This window comes from Callithrix jacchus, chromosome 9 (assembly GCF_049354715.1).
Source record: "Callithrix jacchus isolate 240 chromosome 9, calJac240_pri, whole genome shotgun sequence".
NCBI classification, from domain to species: domain Eukaryota; kingdom Metazoa; phylum Chordata; class Mammalia; order Primates; family Cebidae; genus Callithrix; species Callithrix jacchus.
The window spans coordinates 65,578,214-65,596,663 of record NC_133510.1 but is presented as its reverse complement, the minus strand read 5'-3'; the positions used below and the strand labels follow the sequence as shown (position 1 = coordinate 65,596,663).

Sequence of the window (18,450 nt, the reverse complement as noted above, 5' to 3'; positions counted from 1 at the left end):
TGCTCGCCGTTGCCACTTTAGGAGAGGCCCCGAAACAAAGACGCGCCGGCCACTGGTGGACGACGCGGGCGCCTGGGCCACTCCCTGACTCGCACCTGGAGTCCACAACGCCCCGGCCCTGTAGCGAGAGCTGTGAGACCTTGGTCCAATTCCCCGGCTGTCGCGGTCCCGGCTGCAGTCAACTCCAGGGTCCAGGGAGAGGAAACCCTGCGCACCCTCAGCCCCGGCTGACCCAAGCAGCTCCCGCGCCCGACAGCGCCGGCAGCTCTGGCCTCTTCCCGATGGCTGCTGGGCCCCCGCGAAGGAAGAGATGACCCCTGCTGGCCAGAGCTGTGGAGGCTGCCTCGCTGAGATCCGGACCTGTCCAGTGCTTGTCCCTGAGCACCCTAGGTCTGGGGTGGGGGACGCCCTGTGAGTGTAATAGACCGCCAAGAGCCGCCGGAATCTGAGGCACTGCCCGGGCTGCGGGAACCAGACCTTTCTCCTAAGCGCCTTCCCTCTGCTGGGCACGCGGCGTCCCAACGGCGGCGGCGGCCCGCCCTCCTGCCTGGCTTCTCATCCCTAGAGGCTCTGCCCTGGAGGCTCCTAAGACCTGTGCCGCCCGCTGGAGCCTGGCATAAGAGCCAAGAAACTGGGCCTCGGCAAGACCAAACACAGCTGGACCTTTAGCCAATCTAAACCAGCCCGTTGCCAGCAGGCTCCTCTTCCAGCCAGAGCCGCTTAGAAGGCAAGTCTTCACTTTGTCAGTTTACCTGGCCCAGAGTGGAGAGGTTCCTTCAAAAACAGGTCTGTAAGGATGGAATCCACTAGCAGCCCTTGCTTGGGAAGCTCTCTGTGAAAGGTGCATAGTCCACATGCAAAGCATGGAAACGATGTTCCATAAAGCACACACTTGGTCACAGTGCTGCTAATAAATTGAAACACAGCCTAGAATGCACAGATATCTATACTACAGGTACACTCTAGGCATAGAAAATATTTTCTCTATAAAATATACACACAGAGGCACTTTTATCTACTGTATGTGAAAGCAACCTACTGGGAAAGGATTACATACAGCACGTATATTCACCACATGTAAAACTTTATTTACACATATAACCACTATACACACACATCCTACACAAGGAATGTGCAGTCCTGAGTCTATTTAGCTACATGTGAGCATATACTCCATAAGGCATATAAAACCAATAGATAGAAAATGCACCTAGATATTAATATGTCTACATTTTAAAACTGCATGGGAAATATATTATTATATATACACAAAGTGCTTATCTACCCAATGTATGGAAAATACTTTCTGAGTTATGTTTATAAATATGCTGTGTGTGTACTAAAAAGTGCATTCCTCTGGGATTATGAACTGTTTAAGACACATTTCTCTAGCAATCTTACTAGCAGGAGGAAGTTCAGGCATTGGCAGTAGTAATCTCCATCTGGTGGGTCTTTTTTTTTCTGTTCTTCTGTACTTTATTATTTCTGTCTTTTAAATCCCCCTTCTATGTCTACATGCATTACTTATATAAGTGTTCTCCTATGTCCATTTCTCTGTTGCAACTTTTGTCCCAAGCTGGGGTCTATATTTACAGTGTAAAGTCCCATTTGCAGCAGGGTCCCACTGCATAATCTTGCCTGTATGGAATAAGCATTATATAATTAGGTTACCCATGTGTCTCAAGATGCATTCTTATAGACCTAATATAAATATATTATAGTTTCTCTGCACTGCCTGTTAGAAAAGGGGTGCCATCGTGGCTTGGCAAGGCATGTAACAGGCAGGTGGATTCCTGAGCGGGTGCTGAGACTTCAAGGGCTTCCAAAGGCTAGGGCTGGTTTCACTTTTATTTTTTATTTATTTTATTTTTCATTGCTTTCTGGGACTGAGTCTCACTCTGTCGCCAGGCTGAGGTGCAGTAGCGTGATCTCAGCTCACTGCAACCTTTGCCTCAGGTTCTAGCTATTCTCCTTCTTCAGCCTCCCCAGTAGCTGGGACTATAGACGTGCACCATGCCCAGCTAATTTTTGTATTTTTAGTAGAGACGGGGCTTTACCATGCTGCCCAGGATGGTCTCGATCTCTTGACCTCGTGATCCGCCCCCTCGGCCTCCCAAAGTGCTGGCATTACAGGTTGTGAGCCACCGCACCCTGCCTGGTTTCATTTTTAAAAAATTATTTTTGAATCTTGAGTCTAAGAAGCAGCATGAAGTAAAGGCTGGACCTCTGCTTCTGTGTCCCTCTCACATCCCAGACAGAGCAGCTCAAGTACCACGAATCCAGCTGGGACAGAGAGGTTTCTGGGTTACCCAGCTCCTTAGCTTCCTTGTAATTCTTAAACTGGGCTGGGTCTATGCAAGTAGCAGGGAAGGCTTTCCTATAACCCAAGCTTTTTTTCCAACAAAACACACTCCCAACCCCTTTGGGGAAGCATTTTCTGGCACTGAACGGACTGTTCTGGCCCTCTAAAATTAGTCCCATTTGGGTCTTTCCTTAGCAACTAAAAATCCGGAACCCTCTGACACATGCCTATGGAAAAATTCTTTGAGAGACAGTGCACTCACGCCCAACGGAGATATTGTTTATGAGTCCTTGGGTTCGGTGTTGACTCCGCCGTATTTTACAGTCCAAAGGAATCAATTAATTAGCGCCTCTCAGTCCCCTCGCCGGCCCGCTGCTCAGCTGAGCGGGCGCGGCTGAGATAGATGTGCGTGGCCAGCTCGCCGGTCTTGTTAACAAGCCTCGTCATAAAGATGGAGATGATAAGAAGACCAAGGAAGCCCGGGTGGCCGCAAGGCGGGGCTTCGTGGGCCCTGCCTGGGAGCTATGGGGCAGCGGACCGGAGCCGGGTGCTGTCCCTGCACCCGCTCGGGTTTTTCCGGCGTTCCCTCCTTCTGAACGTTCATGTGGTGAGCTAGGACCCGGATAATTCCCTCTGTATTCCCGTTCCCGAGATTTTCCCTTTTTCTCATGGAACACCAAATCAGATTTTAAAAAATAATAAAAATACGTAAACCTCTCTCTGTGAGTGCCTGTGTTGCCCTCTGCCACATTTGTTCGGGGAACTGCCGCCTTGCTCCCTTGCCTGCATTTCTCTTCGTGGTTCACTTTCACCTCCGTCTGGCGCTCTCTTCCCTCCTCTGGCTCCCTCTCTAGCTTCGCGGTTGCTTTCTCTACCATGTCGGCGCTGGCTCAGGCCCCAATGAGCTTGTAAAAAAATACAAATACCCCTGGTTATCTCTTGCCAAAGTGAACACCCCCAGATAAGCCAGACCCAATGAAAATAAAATTTAAAAAAAAACCTTGGGTGTAATTGCTGGTTTGGGTTGCAGTATTTAATTCTGTTTATTCTTGCCTATGTGCATACTTAACGGAGAGATATTGATATTAAAGGGCAGGGGGGAATTAATTTTACTTTTATAGTCGTCTATTAAGAGCAAAAGATGATCTGAATCTCCTTTAAAGGGACACAAAAAGGGGGATGGGGAAGAGAAGGAAAGGGAGGGGGAAGGGAGAAATATGACTGAGGGCGAACAAAGATCTTTGCCTGAAGAAACAATGTAACACTAGACAGAACTATAAAGTCTGGGAATGTAAGAACGCAGGACTCTCAGCTTCCCCCATTTGGAATTCTGTCCCCTGCACTTCCTGCTGAAATCCTGACCCTGACTACACAGTGGTATTCCAGGAAGAATTCATGCAATTATTTGGATAATTGTAGGGGGAGAGAGAGAAAGCATTTCTCTTTTATTGTCTGACCCTCTCTGATGTCTGTGCAGAGGAGGAGGGGCCAGGGGTGTATGGGATTTCGAGGAAAAGGAGATGGTAGGGTCTCCCAATATCACCCTAAACCCTACAAAATGGCTACTCCTAAATCCAGCAGGCCCTAGGCAGGAGCTTATAGATTTTGGAACATACTTACGAACACACAAGAGATGGCATTTGAATGCCCTGATCCAGTTTCATTTTCCAAGATATTGCTTGGCTTTACTTTGTCGGCATAGACCTGCCTCCCCTAGTATTATAATCATTACAAGTTAGGGGATAATAGATAATTATAGGGGTGTCAATAATATTATTTTATAGCCACACAAGATATGATTAGAGTTAATGTCGGAGGCTCTGCTGGAGCCTGGGAGACAGCAAGAGACAAGGTAGAGGGCCCTCATAGTCTTTCTCTATCCTATTTTTACATGTGTGTGAATCTCCATAAATTCCTAATTCTCTAAATCTCCTCCCCAGATGTCTAAAGGGAAAGCTCTAGGATATTAGGGCTGAAAGCCACAGAAGGGTGAGCCACGATTTGGTATTTGAACTCCACTCCCCTCCCGGTAGTTTCAGGAGCTGTGGGATCTGCTCTCCCCATGCCCCCACAGCCTGAGGCTTTGCTCTCAGTCCAAGCCCATTAGGGTCACAGAGACTTTGCAGGTGGGGCCAATGTGAGGAAGAAAGGTTCTTATCATCCCCAAGTGGGCCCTGGGCCCAAAGTGAAACCCCTTTTGATCCCCTTTTGGCCTTCCCCCTCTCCCCCAGGAAAACCTGGGTGGGGCAAAAGCCAGGCTGGGGCTATGAAGGTCAGTTCAGAGTGGGGATGAAGGAAGGACTGAAAATATTTTTGTCGTTGTTGTTTCTGGGATTTGAGACCAGAAGCGACCAGAAGGTTGTGGAAGAGAGAGAAAGATTAAGGAAGTGCCTGAGAGCAAGGCAAGACAGAACTCAGGGAAGCTATGGAACTGCCGGGCAAGGGTAAAAGGAATGAGTGCAAAAAAGGGAGCGAGAAGAACAGCAGGAGAAAAAGAAGAAAAGAAAATGAAAAGGAAAAGACAGAAAAAAGAGGAAGAAAAAGACGGAAGGAAACGAAAGTAAGAAAAAAAGAGAGAAAGATTGAAAGAGAAAAAGAGGCGGGAGGGAGGCAGAAGCAAGGGTCGGCGGTTGCTCTCCCTTGCCTGGTCGCCTGCAGCAGTCTGGGTGGGCGGGGGCGCCATGACAAAGTGAAGGTCAAGTTAGCATCGTACCTTATAAGGAAGGCGCCCGTTCTCCATTTCAGCCTTTTCTCTGCCAGGACGTGGCGGTGGCATTTCTGGTCTTGTAAACACCGGGCTCTTTGGGGCCTTAAAAAAATAAAGACCCCCGCTCCGCTTCTTTCTTTACTGGGGGTGAACCGGCCGGGGAAAACGGTGGACAGAGAAATCAACTAATGAAGACTCCGGGAAACTTTTCTCTCTTTTTCTCTCTCTGGCTCCGCTCCTCGCCAGCTGGGGATCCCTCCCTCCCTCCTTCCTCCCCCACCCTACCCTCCCCCCGCCTCTTTTTCTCAGTATCTCCCGGTCTTCCGTACCTCTCGCTGCTGTCTGTAACTCTGGGTTCCCGCTCTCCACTCCCTCCTCCCCTACTGCAGGCTTCTAAATCCGTTCCATTCCACTGCGAAGCGGAGCAGGACCTAAGAATTGGAGAGAAAATTAAACGTCATAAAGAAAAGTTCATTTACAGCTTAAATGTCTGAATGTTACGGTTTCCTTCAGAAAACAAGGCGGTACACTCGGTAAGGAGCAGAAGTGAGGCAGCAGGGGTGGGGAGGGCTGGTGCGGTAGGAGACGGTTTTATTTATTTCTCAGATCCAGAGGCGGAAAGAAAGGGGGAGAGGCAGGAACGTGCGACAGAAGCGTTTTACCCTGGCAGCTAGCAAAGAAGGAGGCTGCAGTCGGTGGGATTGGAAGCAGAACGCCTAAGGACCCAGTGCGGGGGCAGCGACTCCCGAGCGCCAAGCGGGCTGCACGGAGGCCTGGGGTGCGGAGAAACAAGCATTTTGGTATTTGTTGGTCTAGGGGGAGGGAGAAGGCAAGATTGGAGGGACCCAGGGAGACCGGGAGAGTAGGACAGCGCCGCAGCCGGCAGGCGAGACGGAAAGAACTCCGGATCCGCCGCGGCAGGGCAGCCTTCGGCGGTGGGCCACTGACAGGCTCGGCTCAAAGGCTCTGGGAGGAAGGATCCCGAACTGAGATCTTTGATCCTTTTCCTCCAGGGTAGCCAGGGATGTACAGAGAGAAAGAAGGAGAGAAAATTAATTGGTGTGGGATATCTGCGGAGGACTTACCTTTTCCCTAGACCTCACAGCTCGCTTTCGCCTCCTCTGGGCTCTTGGAACCATTTTAAGGCCTTTTAAAATTGGAATTATAATTGCAAGGAAGGGAAGAATGCACAGAAAACAATGATGGGAAATTCTGGTTCAATCCGATGCTCCCAAAGCCTCTAATTTTTGTCACCTCCACCCTCCCCAACTGGAAAACTGGCCTCTGGGATCTGCCCCCTCCCACTTTACCTTTCTGGTTGAGAGCACCTCAGGGATATTAGGGACATGAGGGTCTAGGTCCCGGGTGGGAGCCCACTGGAGCAGGGGGCTTGGTTGGTGGAACTCCCAGGCCTCAGTGCTTGGTGCTCTCCTACCCTGGTATTCTCATCGCCCAAACACAAAGGAGGAGGATTTGATTGTTTCTGGTGATGTTAAATGATCCTGGCTTTCAAAGTATTTCTGCCCCCAAGATCTAAGGTGATTAAGTGTCCCTGCCACAGATGTTTAATCCGGGCAAAATGCCACTTATGTTACAAAATACCTGGGCTCAAGAGGCTGAAGGAGTAGCCAGGAAGCCCCAGGGGGGGAACACCAGGCTCTCTTTGGCAGTATCTAGAGCAGTAAACAGTTGAAATGGACTGGGGAGGCCCTTTCTTATGTTCCCTCAGCCTGGGAAGAGGAGTCCCAGTTAGTGAGGTGGCTTATGAGCTGGATCCTTCCCCCTAGTGTGGGAAAGATAGAGATAGCCAGACCTCACCCTGCAAAAATGTGCTTCATGTCTGTGACATAAAATTGGCAGGCACTTTGGAGATTTAGGGACTTGCAGAGAGTGGGGCAGGGCCAGACACCCTGGTGAAGGCAGAGGCTGAGGTGTGACTCAGGGTGGGTGGGGGAATCTGAGGGAGTAAGCCTGGGAAGGTATCACCCAAAATCATTTCCTCAGAGAAGCCAAATACACACAATGCACTCCAATATTGAAAAACACCAGATGATCTGCTTGGAAGGGACATAAACAGGCCAAGCGGATGCAAGTTAATAAAACCCGAAAAAGCCCAGGCAGGAACACTTAAAATGCCCCAGAAACAAAGCACACCGTGACAAATTCTCACCCAACACACAAGTACACGCACCGGAATGTTCCCAGACACAGAGAAAAAGCGGCTTCCCTACCTTGGGCCTCCACTCGAGAACACTCAGGCGTACCTGCCCAGCTCCAAGAGCGTACACAAATTTGTGCACTCTCATAAACTGACCCAAAGAAATCCTTAGGGCCTGGGGCAGGCACTGGCTGCATGCACAACCCACAGAGACAGCCCCATGTCTCCTGAGCCTCGCTAATGCACGATCCATACCCGGAGATAAAAGTCTAGACAATAGGCGGCTGTTTATGACAACTGGGCTCTCCAAGTTTGGGGCCAGGCGATAAATCTCTGGCGAATCTTCCTGTAACTCAACTTCTGGCTGTAGTGAGGAGAAAAACCACTGAGCCCGCAGAGAGGAAAGCAGCAAAATGGGGGAGACTTGTAAATCCTGAGCAGAAGGCACCTTCCCTGCTGGGGCAAGGAGGCACAGGCCACCACACTCACCCCACACAGCAGTCCTCACTGTGGAAGCTTTCGGAGCAAGCTTCAGAGCTCAGGCAAGTCAGAGTTCCCCACTGCCCGCCCAGACTTCCAGGTTCCGGAAATCAGGGCAGAATGTGCAGGCAGAAGGCAGGGCCTGGAGGCTGGAACAGATCCACAAACAAACGCTTCTTGCTGGAGCCAAAGAATCTTTTTTTTGTTTTTAGTGACAGGACACTTTTTGCTCTGTGTCACCTGAAGTTTTTTCACCCCATGCCTCCTCACCCCTCTCTCTTTTTTTTTCCTTTTCCTTTTTGGATCGATTAGCTGTTTGTTCCCTTTTGCATTTTCGACCTAGGCATCTGATTGCTAGTAAAGAGCCACTGAAGTTGATCTCATAAAAATGCCGCGAGCTCACTTTGATCAGCGCGGACTAGGTCCGAGCCTTAAAGTAGGAGCTAAAGCCAGAGAATCAGGGCTCTGGCCAACTGGCCTCTGCTCTGCCATAAGGCAGGAGATCTGGGTGGCCCAACAGAGCAATCTCACCCAGAAAAGGTATTTTCTGTGCCACAGCAACTGGCTTAGGAAACTAAAGCCCAATAGCAGCGGCTCCATTTCCAGACTGTTTTTAAGACATTTCCTTCATTTTGGAGCATTTGGTGAGGGGGCCAGTGAAACGGGCTCGTAAAATGGGGCTTTTATGGGAAGAAATAGGGTCGGGTTGCTAGCCTCCTGGGACAATCTCTCCACAGAGGAAGCTGGGTGGGGCCTGTGGGGGCAAGGGAGCTGCCCTCCTCCCTCCCCACTACCTCCTCTATAGGTCCCAGGAACCTCTGAGCAGTGTCCACCAGCTTAGGTGGCCTGACTTGGGAACTCAGGCTTGGGGCGATGGCCAAGTCTGAGAAGAGGTGGAAGCCAGGAACTAGCAGTCCCACCCCATTCTTGTTCCCTGGCTGGGCTGGGGTATCCTGGGTGAATGATAAACTGCTGACCTGAAAATCCCAAAGCATACTAAAGGGATTATTGCAGGCAGTGGTGTTACCCTAAGGGAGAGAAATATAGGCAAGAAGGTGAAAGCCAGTTTCTAATGAGTGCTCCTTGCTGGCCCAGCCAGTGAGCAAATGAAGGTGTCCATCCATGGGACTCTCTCTGCTTATCTTTTTATTGACTCCACACAGGCTGAATTTACAATCCAAGCCCACTGGAGCTCATGCAGGCCCCATTTCTCCTTTCAGCATTTTCCTCCCCAGCTGATGATCTGTGGGATGGGCTCCTTTCCCTACCACTATCTGCTCTCTAGAACCCAGAGCAGCGGGAGGAAGTAGATAAGCTACAGGAGGCTCCAACACTGTATGCGGGAGTTTGCTCTGGGAACCAGCCAGGCCAGAATTTGGGAGACACTGCTGCTCCCTTCTGAAGCCACCCGTGTTGTCTGTGTGTGGGAGGGAAGGGTGCTGGAGTCTGCCTTAGCCAGGGTCAGGCTACCGGGACAGCCGCCCAAACCACAGCCGCCCAAACCACAGCCGCCTGCTAGCGGCCAGGCTGGCTGCCGGCGCTGACTGAGGACACCAACATCCAGTGGGGAGGACGGGATGGCCCTGCTGCAGAGAATTTCAGGTGAATTTCAGAATTTCAGGACTCAAAGCAGTTGGAGAGGCCACAGGTACCCACCAGAATAAGCGACCTGGAGTGGGCTTGACAAGAAAGGGATTGGAGGCCAGGGATGGGTCCTGTGTGGGGAGGCATTGAGGCTTTGGCCAGAGTCAGCAGGCTGAGGTGGTGTAGCCTGGAGCGAGCAGCTCAGCTGAAGTTTCCAGGTAGCCTGGACCCAGGGCTGGGCAGGGAGGCTATTTCACACTGTGGGCATTTTTGCCCACAAATGTCTAGCTGACCTTAGTGGCCAGGGCCTTCTTTCCTTGACCCTAGCAGCAACTTCCAGTTGCTAGGGGTTTTTCGAGTTGTTGAAAAACTAAGTCTTATCAACACTAGAGAACATTTTAAACTTCGTGCCTTCCTTTTAAGGGGAGGAATATTATTTTCCAGATGTCTCTGTTGGGAGACCCCAGAGTATCCTGGACATCAACTCTTTGACATTCTTTTTTGCCTTTCTTTTTTGTTTCAAGGAAATAGGGCCGCCAGCAGCTCCTTGTTGCCGCCTGGCTCACTTTTATGGTGGCCCGGGAATAAACTTTGGTGGTCAAATTCAAGTGCTCAGGCCAGCAGCTGTCTCCTCACAGGAAGCAGTCCCTACCCCCACTGCAGCCCAGGCTGCGCTGAATCTGCCTTGGGGGATTGGGCCCCACTTCACCCTGGAGGGCCAGGAGTGGGAAGGAAGTAGAGCCTTGGGTGGAAGTGGAGAAAGGAGGAGCTGAGACTTGAGCCCTCATTCACACCTCTGCAAGGATAGAGGTACCTCTCCCTTCCCTCTTGCTGGTTCCTACCATTGTTTGGGGAGCATTTTGCCTCCAATAAACTCGAGTTTAATGAGGTCAGTGCAAACCCCATTAAAAGCCACAGTCCATGGTTCCCCACCATTATAATTAAAAATGCTGGCCCAGCTCACCCTATAAAAAGGGCTAGAGGAAAAAGGAAACAACAGATTTTCTTTTTGTGGTCCCTTCCCGACAGAGAAACCTCACACTTTAGCAAAGCCCCAATCTAGTTCTTCTTTCTTCGGTTTAAGATCTGACCAGAACTAAAGAAGCAGCACCCAGCATTGAGTAGGTAGTCGGGTGCCTGAGTCCTATCCCTGAATATTCCAGAACCACCCCGAGAATGGGACCCATGGTGGAGGCAGACTCCACCCAGGTGTCGCTGTAAATGCTGGGGAGGCAGGAGGGCTGAGGATCAAGTCTGGGGAGGCAGGAGGGCTGAGGAGGAATGGATTTTAGAGGTTACATATGGAAACAAGCTGCAATTTTTTGTGTCTTTACTATCTGGTTTGGGAGCCGCAGCACCTGATCATGTTCCATCAAAACAAATCCAATCTCATTTTTTAAGTGGAAACTAATTTTAAGTAAGGGTTATGGGTGTAAAGAGAGTTTGGGCTATTTTTTGTTTTCTCTGAGTGTGCATTGGGCTGAGCCCTTGGGGGCTTCAGTTCTTCCCCTCCTTCCCAAACAAATCATGCCCTGGCAGCTCCTCTTTGGGTCTAAGGTTGCTTTCAGCTCATGCCGGTTGCTTTTGGCCCCCTGGACCCAGTCCAGAACCTTTCAATAAAGTGATTTTCAGCCAGATGTGTCCTGTGGCGCTCGGAGGGATGGAAGGCAAGGGATTGGGGGTGCAGAATCTGGAACTTACTTCTTGGGCTACGGCTACCAAGGAGGCTGACAGACTTGAAGGAGGCAGGGAAGGACTGAGAAATAGGAAGGAGGCACTAAGATCTGGCCACAGCCCCAGGGACAGCAGCTGGGGGCTTTGACTAGGGAGTGGCCCCTGGCCCTGCCCTGATGCCATAGCCTCCACTGCTCCTTTCCACTGTCCTGCTAGTCTCTTCTGGAGACCCATACCTGGCCCCACTGCCCACCTTACATTCCCTGCAATCATCCAAGGATAAGAACCCCAAACTTAGTCTCCCCACCATATTCTTCCTGGACCCTGACACTAGGCTTCTTTTCAACCCGCTAGCTGAGGCTGAGTCGCTAAGCCAAAAGGCCCTGACATAGAAGATACATGGCTCTCATTCCAATCCTTTTCTTTGGGGTTTGGGATTTGAAAATCCACAGTGGATGTAGCTTTCTTCACATTGATTGACAATAAAGGCAGGCATGAAATATTCACCCAGGGCCACTCTCTCATACTAAATATTTAACACAACATTAGAGAAGGTTTTTCCCAGACTTCGCCAGGCACCGGCTGGGCGGCTGGCGCACTGCTCACCACTCGTTTATGACTAATCCGACTCCCTAGCCAACGGCAGCACAGCAAGCCAGACAAAGTTGGGACACTGGCTTGCAGCTGGGCTGCCTCACCTTTGGGAAACTTCAAATACTCTTCCAGGAGTCTCCCTAAGGACTCCAAAAAGGTAGTCTTGACACCCAGCTCTGGCCAGGAAGAGAGCGGACTTCTTCAAACTCTTGTGAACAGGCGATGATTCTGCAGGTTGGAGGGGTAAGAGTCCCTGAGATTTAAGGGAAAGGATTCACTTCTCTGGGGAAATCAGGCAGTGGGGAAAGAAGTCCTCACTCCCACCCTTCTGATGCTGATCACAGGGAGAAGGCAAGACCCCCATACGTGAGAGCCCTCCTCCTTCCCCCAATCCTGGGGGAAAAAAGAGCAGCAGCTAGAAAAAAATACAATTACCCCCTCCCAGCCACCACCCTCGCCCATCCCACCGCCCACCCCACCCCAACCCTCTCTCTCCTCCTTTGCTCTGGCTGTGGTATGGAGAGAAGGGGAGTGACGAGAGAAAAACGAATACAAATCTGCAATTGATTTTCATAATGTTTCTGCGGTGTTTGCAAACCAATCGCCTGAACGTCCCCGATCTTACCTAAGAGAGAACCCCTCCTACGTCTGCGAAGTGCTCCGAACTGATATATGACAATATCTACTTTGGATCACGTGCTCGGGGAGAGAGACTAAGACGGATAACGCGTCATCTCGCCTTCCCAAATTTTCCCCCCTCGCTAGACCGGGTCCAAAACCTCCATCCGGAGCCGGCAGGAGAGGAGAACGATGTTTAACTCGGTCAACCTGGGCAACTTCTGCTCGCCGTCGCGCAAGGAGAGGGGCGCTGATTTCGGCGAGCGAGGGAGCTGCGCCTCCAACCTCTATCTGCCCAGTTGCACTTACTACATGCCCGAGTTCTCCACGGTCTCCTCCTTCCTACCCCAGGCCCCCTCTCGTCAGATCTCCTATCCCTACTCGGCCCAAGTGCCCCCGGTCCGGGAGGTCTCCTACGGCCTGGAGCCATCCGGCAAGTGGCACCATCGGAACAGCTACTCCTCCTGCTATGCCGCGGCCGACGAGCTCATGCACCGGGAGTGCCTGCCTCCTTCCACTGTCACCGAGATCCTCATGAAAAACGAAGGCTCCTACGGCGGCCACCACCACCCCAGTGCCCCGCACGCAGCCCCCGCCGGCTTCTACTCCTCAGTCAACAAGAACAGCGTCCTGCCTCAAGCCTTCGACCGTTTCTTCGACAACGCCTACTGCGGTGGCGGCGACGCGCCCGCCGAGCCCCCCTGCTCCGGCAAGGGCGAGGCCAAGGGGGAGCCCGAGGCGCCCCCGGCCTCGGGACTAGCGTCCCGGGCTGAGGCGGGTGCCGAGGCGGAGGCTGAGGAGGAGAACACAAATCCCAGCTCGTCCGGTTCATCCCACTCTGCGGCCAAGGAGCCGACCAAAGGAGCCGCCCCCAGTAGGTAGCAGCGGCCGGGGAACTGGCGGGCAGCGAGGGAGGGAGCGAAGGAGGGAGGGTGAGAGCAGGGGGGAGGCCAGGGGAGCAGGAATGGCCTCGTGTTTTGGGTCAGTCCGATTTTATGTGGAGTTTTATAAGCATTCAAAGGATTTTATTATAACCTACAAAGCCCTCTCTCCCAACGACTCGACTTTTTACGATGGAGAAGGGGTGGGGAGGGAGGGAAAAGGGCTCTTTGGAAAAGCCGGGTGAACCCCCCTCCCCCGTTATCTCCCTCGGTCTGTGAAATTTTTAAAAGCGCCACCATTGCGGGCGATATTAACTTTGATCGTGAACTTAGAGGAGCATTTAAGGAAGGATGGGGAGCCGGGGAGCCGGGCTGCCGGGGAGTGGGAGGGAGGGGAGGGGTGGAGGGGGAGAAAGGGGAGGGCGAGGGAAAGACAGGGAGAGATCCACAGAGGGGGAGAGGTGGGGGAGAGGAGCAATGGAGCAGAACCTGAGACCGGGGAGGCAAGCCAGGGCCCCTCCGATCCTTTAAAAAACTATTTTTGAAAATGCTCAAACTATGTGTTTGCTGGTCCTCGAGCAGAAACCCAAGCAACCTTGGGGTCAGCGGCGACAGGAGAACGGGGAGAGGCGGCTCAGGGCTCCACTGCACTCCAGGCGGGGGTCTGGGCGTTTCTCTTGGGTCCGCGGCCTCCGTGCTGGGCTAGAACTGCGACGTGGAAGGCGCGGCCCCGCGGGCGTCCCGGGGCGCCAGGGCCCCGGAAGCGGCTCTCTGGAGTCCCGGTGCCTGCTGTCCGGCTTCTTCCCCGCCTCCCCACCGCTCTCGCCAGATCTCACCGCTTCGCGCCGGTTCTCGGCTTTCCCCCACAGATTTCTGAGGGAGGGGGTGGTGGGGTTTCTGAACCTCTAGAAGGGCGGCGCAGGAAGGGCCTGAAGGCCGTGGGGAGCAGGCAGGGGGTCCCCGAGGGAACGCACGTGGCCCCGGCGGCTTTCCTCCCGTTCTAGACCCTGTCAACGGCGGCTCTGGCCTGAGGACGGGGGACGCTGTCGGTGGCCTGGGCTCGGGACCTGCTAGACCTGGCAGGGGGTCGAGGCTTGCCCGGGCGCTGGGGCCGCAGGAGAGGTGGCCGCCTGGCGGGAGGGCTGCCAGCCGTGGGCTGGGAGAAGGGCCGCGCCGCGCTGAGCGGGCTTGGGTCGCCCGGGTCTCACGTGTCTCTCTCCCCCCTCTTCTCGCACTTGCCCCCTCCCCTCCCTCCAGACGTCCCCCGCACCCGCAAGAAGCGCTGCCCTTATTCGAAATTCCAGATCCGGGAACTGGAGCGAGAGTTTTTCTTCAACGTGTATATCAACAAAGAGAAGCGGCTGCAGCTGTCACGGATGCTGAACCTGACGGACCGACAAGTGAAAATTTGGTTTCAGAACAGAAGGATGAAAGAAAAAAAACTGAGCAGAGACCGGCTGCAATATTTCTCGGGAAATCCGCTGCTGTAACCCGCAGACCGGGCCCCTTTGGGGGCGGGGGGAGGGGAAAGTTATTTTATTTTATTTTTATTTTTTATTTTCTAAGTCGTCTTCTTCCCGCTGGTGGAAAACTGGACTGGGCCAGGGCTGGCCCCCACCGCCGTGGCCGGCACTCCATTCCGGAACCTCCTGGACCCTCTGCCTGACTCGCGCTGTGGGACAGGGACCCGGCCTGGAAAGGGGGTGAAGGGAAGTGTCTGATGCATGGCGAGTGAACACCGCTGGCGCCGAGGCCAAGACTTTTATTTAAAAGAAAACACACCTCGGCGACAAGGTCTTGCTGCTCGGATTCGGTGGGGGAGGGGCGACAGTAGTAAGCGCCTGAGCCGAACAATCCTCAAACTAACAGCCGTCCCTTGCCCAAGTGAAAAGATCCGCTAAGACAGCCTGTCTGCCAGCGGAAACTTCTCGGGCTCCCCACTCCCACCCCACTTTGCCCCACTCCTTAGGGGGCAGCTAAATGTGATCCTGCCTTGCTGTGAAATTTCCGTACCTTAGACCTGGTGTTAGGTGTGCAAAGTCCGTGTCCTACCTCCGTCTTCGCCAAGGCCCCGCCCGAGCCTAGTTGTTCTCCCCGTGACTGTGTAGAACCTTCCTTTGAAATTTCTTAATCGGTGCATTGAGGTTTCCAAACCTTTTTCCAAGCAGTGCCCCACTTCATGGATTTATAGCTATAGTCTATGCAGTTGTTACCGCTTTTTTTTTTTTCTTTTTTAAGAAAAAAGATTGGGGTGGTGGAGGCAGTAGGGAGATGGGATTGGGTGCCTCCCCCGTGCTGGGGCCTGGATTTTTATAAATAAATTTCCCAAGCGTTTCTTTCCATCTGGAGGGGAAAGAGGGATGCCCCAATGAGATTCGAATCACCCATCTCTCTCCCTGTGCGTGAGTGCATGTGTACATGTGCACTCCCCACCCTGCTCCCATCCTAGAGGGATTGCTGTGAACATTTTTTTGGTGGCAAATAAAGATAAATTTCATCCTGTTCAATATTATGATTTTATTTAACCCTTGTATTAACCCCTCTCCTCTTAAAATCCTCCATGCTCCCAAGGCGGCGGCGGAGGAGGAGGCAGGCTGGCAGAGCCCAGCGGGTGAGGACAGGCACACTGAGGTGAGGTAGGCCAGTGCTGGCCGCACGAGTCTTGAGCTCCTATCTGCTGGCAGGGCCAAGAGTATGGCCATAGTTTTCTCAAGCTCTCAAGCTGAGGACATTCCACAGCTACTCTTAATCTCTCCTTTCTCACCTGCAGCTCGAGCTGTGTCCAAACGACCAGCAACGGCTTTCCGTTTAAGTACACGTTTGTTGTGGAGTTAATTGTAACCATCATCGAATTTAAATTTATAGGAATTTTTTTGGCTCCACCACCCTCCTGCCAGATGTCTCCGTCTGTCGCAGTTAAATGTGTAGTGTTGGGGGTAGGGCCTTTTTTTTTTTTTTTCTATGAGAAGTCTGTATTGGAATTTTTATATACTGTTTTTAAGGAAGGAGGGGACAGAAGGAGAAACCAACCCCCTCCCTCTCCTCTCCACAGCTTCTGGAGGTGGGAAGGTAGGGCCTGGCTGCTTTCCCTCTGGCACAAATGGCCAGGCTCTCCCAGACACAACAAGACGCCTGGGTTGGGGCCACCCTGATGTTTATACTTTGGGTATCCCACAGTAGAAAGTCCCAGAGATTTGTTTTGTAGGGGTTGGCACTGGGGATGGAGGTGACCTGTGGGGACAGTCACCATATCCATCTATATTTGCGCATGTTTCTTCTGTGTAAAGATAATCATGGCCCTGGTAGTGCTTTCAGCAAGGGCACTTCATTGGTCTCTGTTTCAAATTCGTTATTTGGGGGCAGAAGTTCGGGACCAATTATCTCATCTTTCCCCCCTCTTTCTGTCTTTGTATAATTAAAAGAAAATGTTTTTGTTGATACAATTCTGCTGGATGAAAGGAAAAAGCATCATGACTATCAAATCTAGATTCTGTCATTTTTGATGGTAGGAATCCTTGCAGCTTAGGAATCTGAATCTTAATTTGTAAACGTGGGTCGTGAGACAAGATTTGCAAACTAGGATGTATATGCAGCCCACAATTCTCTCATGTGCTCATACACACGCATTTTATTTAACTCAGTGTGCCTATAGATGCAGATGAGAAGGAATATTATTGGTATGCTTTGTCTGTTTTATGGAGTAAACCTGGCCACATGCACATCTACAGCTTGTGTCTCTGTGGTGTGTGACCACTGGCAGTCTTTGTTGAGTGTGGGCACAAATGCAACTGAGGGGCCTCTGTACATCTGTGTGACACTTCTTAGGATGATGTTTATCCTCTAGCCACATTAGGAAATATTAGCCTGCTGGTCATGTTTCCTGTAAAATTAGGATAGAAGGACCTATTTATAAAGCAAAATATTAATCTCCAAATACCTCCTGGTTTTGGAGAAAAATATTTAAAACCCGCAGGTACTACTTTCTCTGCAATGTGCAGTCCAGAAAATGTCCTCAGCTCCAGAAGAGATTTCTTGTAGATGAGAGGAGAAGGTCATCATGAAAGAAAAACAAAGGCTTCTGTGACCCAAGCCAGGAACCTACCAGTCCTTGTGACCCTCTAAAAAGAGGGGAAATGGGGTTTTTGACCCCCAAACAAACCCACCTTCGGACTCCCAAGATGTCCCACCCCCCCCTCCTTGCAGGTCAGGGGCACTCTGTGTGCAGCCTCTTGGGGTAATCCCCTCCAGCCACAGCACTGCCCAGGAACAAAAGATCCTCGTCTAGACGCTGCCATAAAGCACGCCCCCCCCCCCACCCGCGTCTCTAAACTCAGTTTCATTTCGACCTTAACGACCCAGTCTGGCCTGTATTAGAAACCGCTTCCGCCCTAAATAGTAAACAAACCTGTAGTGGAGGGTCTTGGCTCTCCCAACACACCCCAGATCCCCACCTCCTCAGCCCCTTGCCCCACATTTTTCCTCTTTTCTCCAGCCTTTCTCAGTTCCCAGCTCCCTAGTTCCTTTCCTCCCCGCACCCCCCCCCCCACAGTAAATAAACCTGAGGCCGAGTTCAAAGTTTCCCGGAGCTAAGGAGGAATGTTGGTTGTAAAAATCCAAGTTTATAGCGCACGTGGGAGTTTACAAGGGTAGTAAGTGGTGTGGGCTGAGAGAGTACTCTGGGCCCTCCCCCAACCACCATGGGCTTTAGGGGTGCAGGAGGAATCAAGGGCACTCAAAACGAGAAATGGGTTTGGGAGTAGCCTTGAGTTTGGGATTTCTTTGTCACTCAGACTCTTAGATTGCTGAGCAATGGTGATGCAAGAGCCCTTTGTAAGAAGGCTCAAAATCCCTGCCAAGCACCTCTGAGAAAGCCCCTGGCTCTAGGTGTCCCAGATGGAAAGATTGGGCAGCCCTGTTGGGGGAGAGCAAAAAGGTGCAAACCGGGTATCTGAAATGTGAACAGAGTTGGGGATACCTAGAGACAGTTCTTAACCAGAGTGGGGAGAAACTACCTTGGGCTAATTTCTCGAGTGGGCTGAAAGCAGAGAGGGCTCTTCTCTTAAGGGCAAAGAAGAACTTTGAACTTCAAGGGAGTCAAGGGCACCACCCCTTGGCTTTCCCCGCCTCTGTCAGGAATCCGTAGGGCAATTGTTTCTGGGCCAGTATTCCCTGAAGGGGGCAGCCACTGGGGTTTTCTGGTGCTCCAAGCTTGGATAATGCTGTTTGCTAACCCCTCCCTACTCAGAACCCGCCAGAACCAGTGCACGCGACCACACTCTTTATTATTCATATAAACCTTTGGAAAAGGCAACGCCCGGGAAGTTTTTATAACTTTGTTTGGCATAAAAATTTTACAAGATTCCTCATCCCTTAAAAAAAAAAAAAAAAAAAAAAAAAACTTAAAAGTTTTGGTCTTGCCATAGGATGAAATCTCAAGGCTGAAAGGCAGGAG

General features: G+C 51.7%; 1 protein-coding gene across 1 annotated transcript; it reads left to right on the top strand.

The window, feature by feature from the left end:
• Window positions 1–11,468: 11,468 nt before the first annotated feature.
• On the top strand, window positions 11,469–15,505 carry HOXC11 (homeobox C11). The gene is made up of 2 exons (XM_002752542.5): window positions 11,469–12,991; window positions 14,256–15,505. The coding sequence occupies exons 1-2, from the start codon at window positions 12,310–12,312 to the stop codon at window positions 14,486–14,488; spliced, it is 915 nt and encodes a 304-aa protein (XP_002752588.3). The 5' UTR covers window positions 11,469–12,309; the 3' UTR covers window positions 14,489–15,505.
• Window positions 15,506–18,450: the final 2,945 nt, after the last annotated feature.

Bases quoted from the DNA above. Each gene is read 5' to 3' on its own strand.
- HOXC11 (XM_002752542.5), top strand. From the start codon at position 12,310: ATGTTTAACTCGGTCAACCTGGGCAACTTCTGCTCGCCGTCGCGCAAG. The intron at 12,992-14,255 runs GTAGGTAGCAGC...CCCTCCCTCCAG, and splicing joins GACCAAAGGAGCCGCCCCCA to ACGTCCCCCGCACCCGCAAG.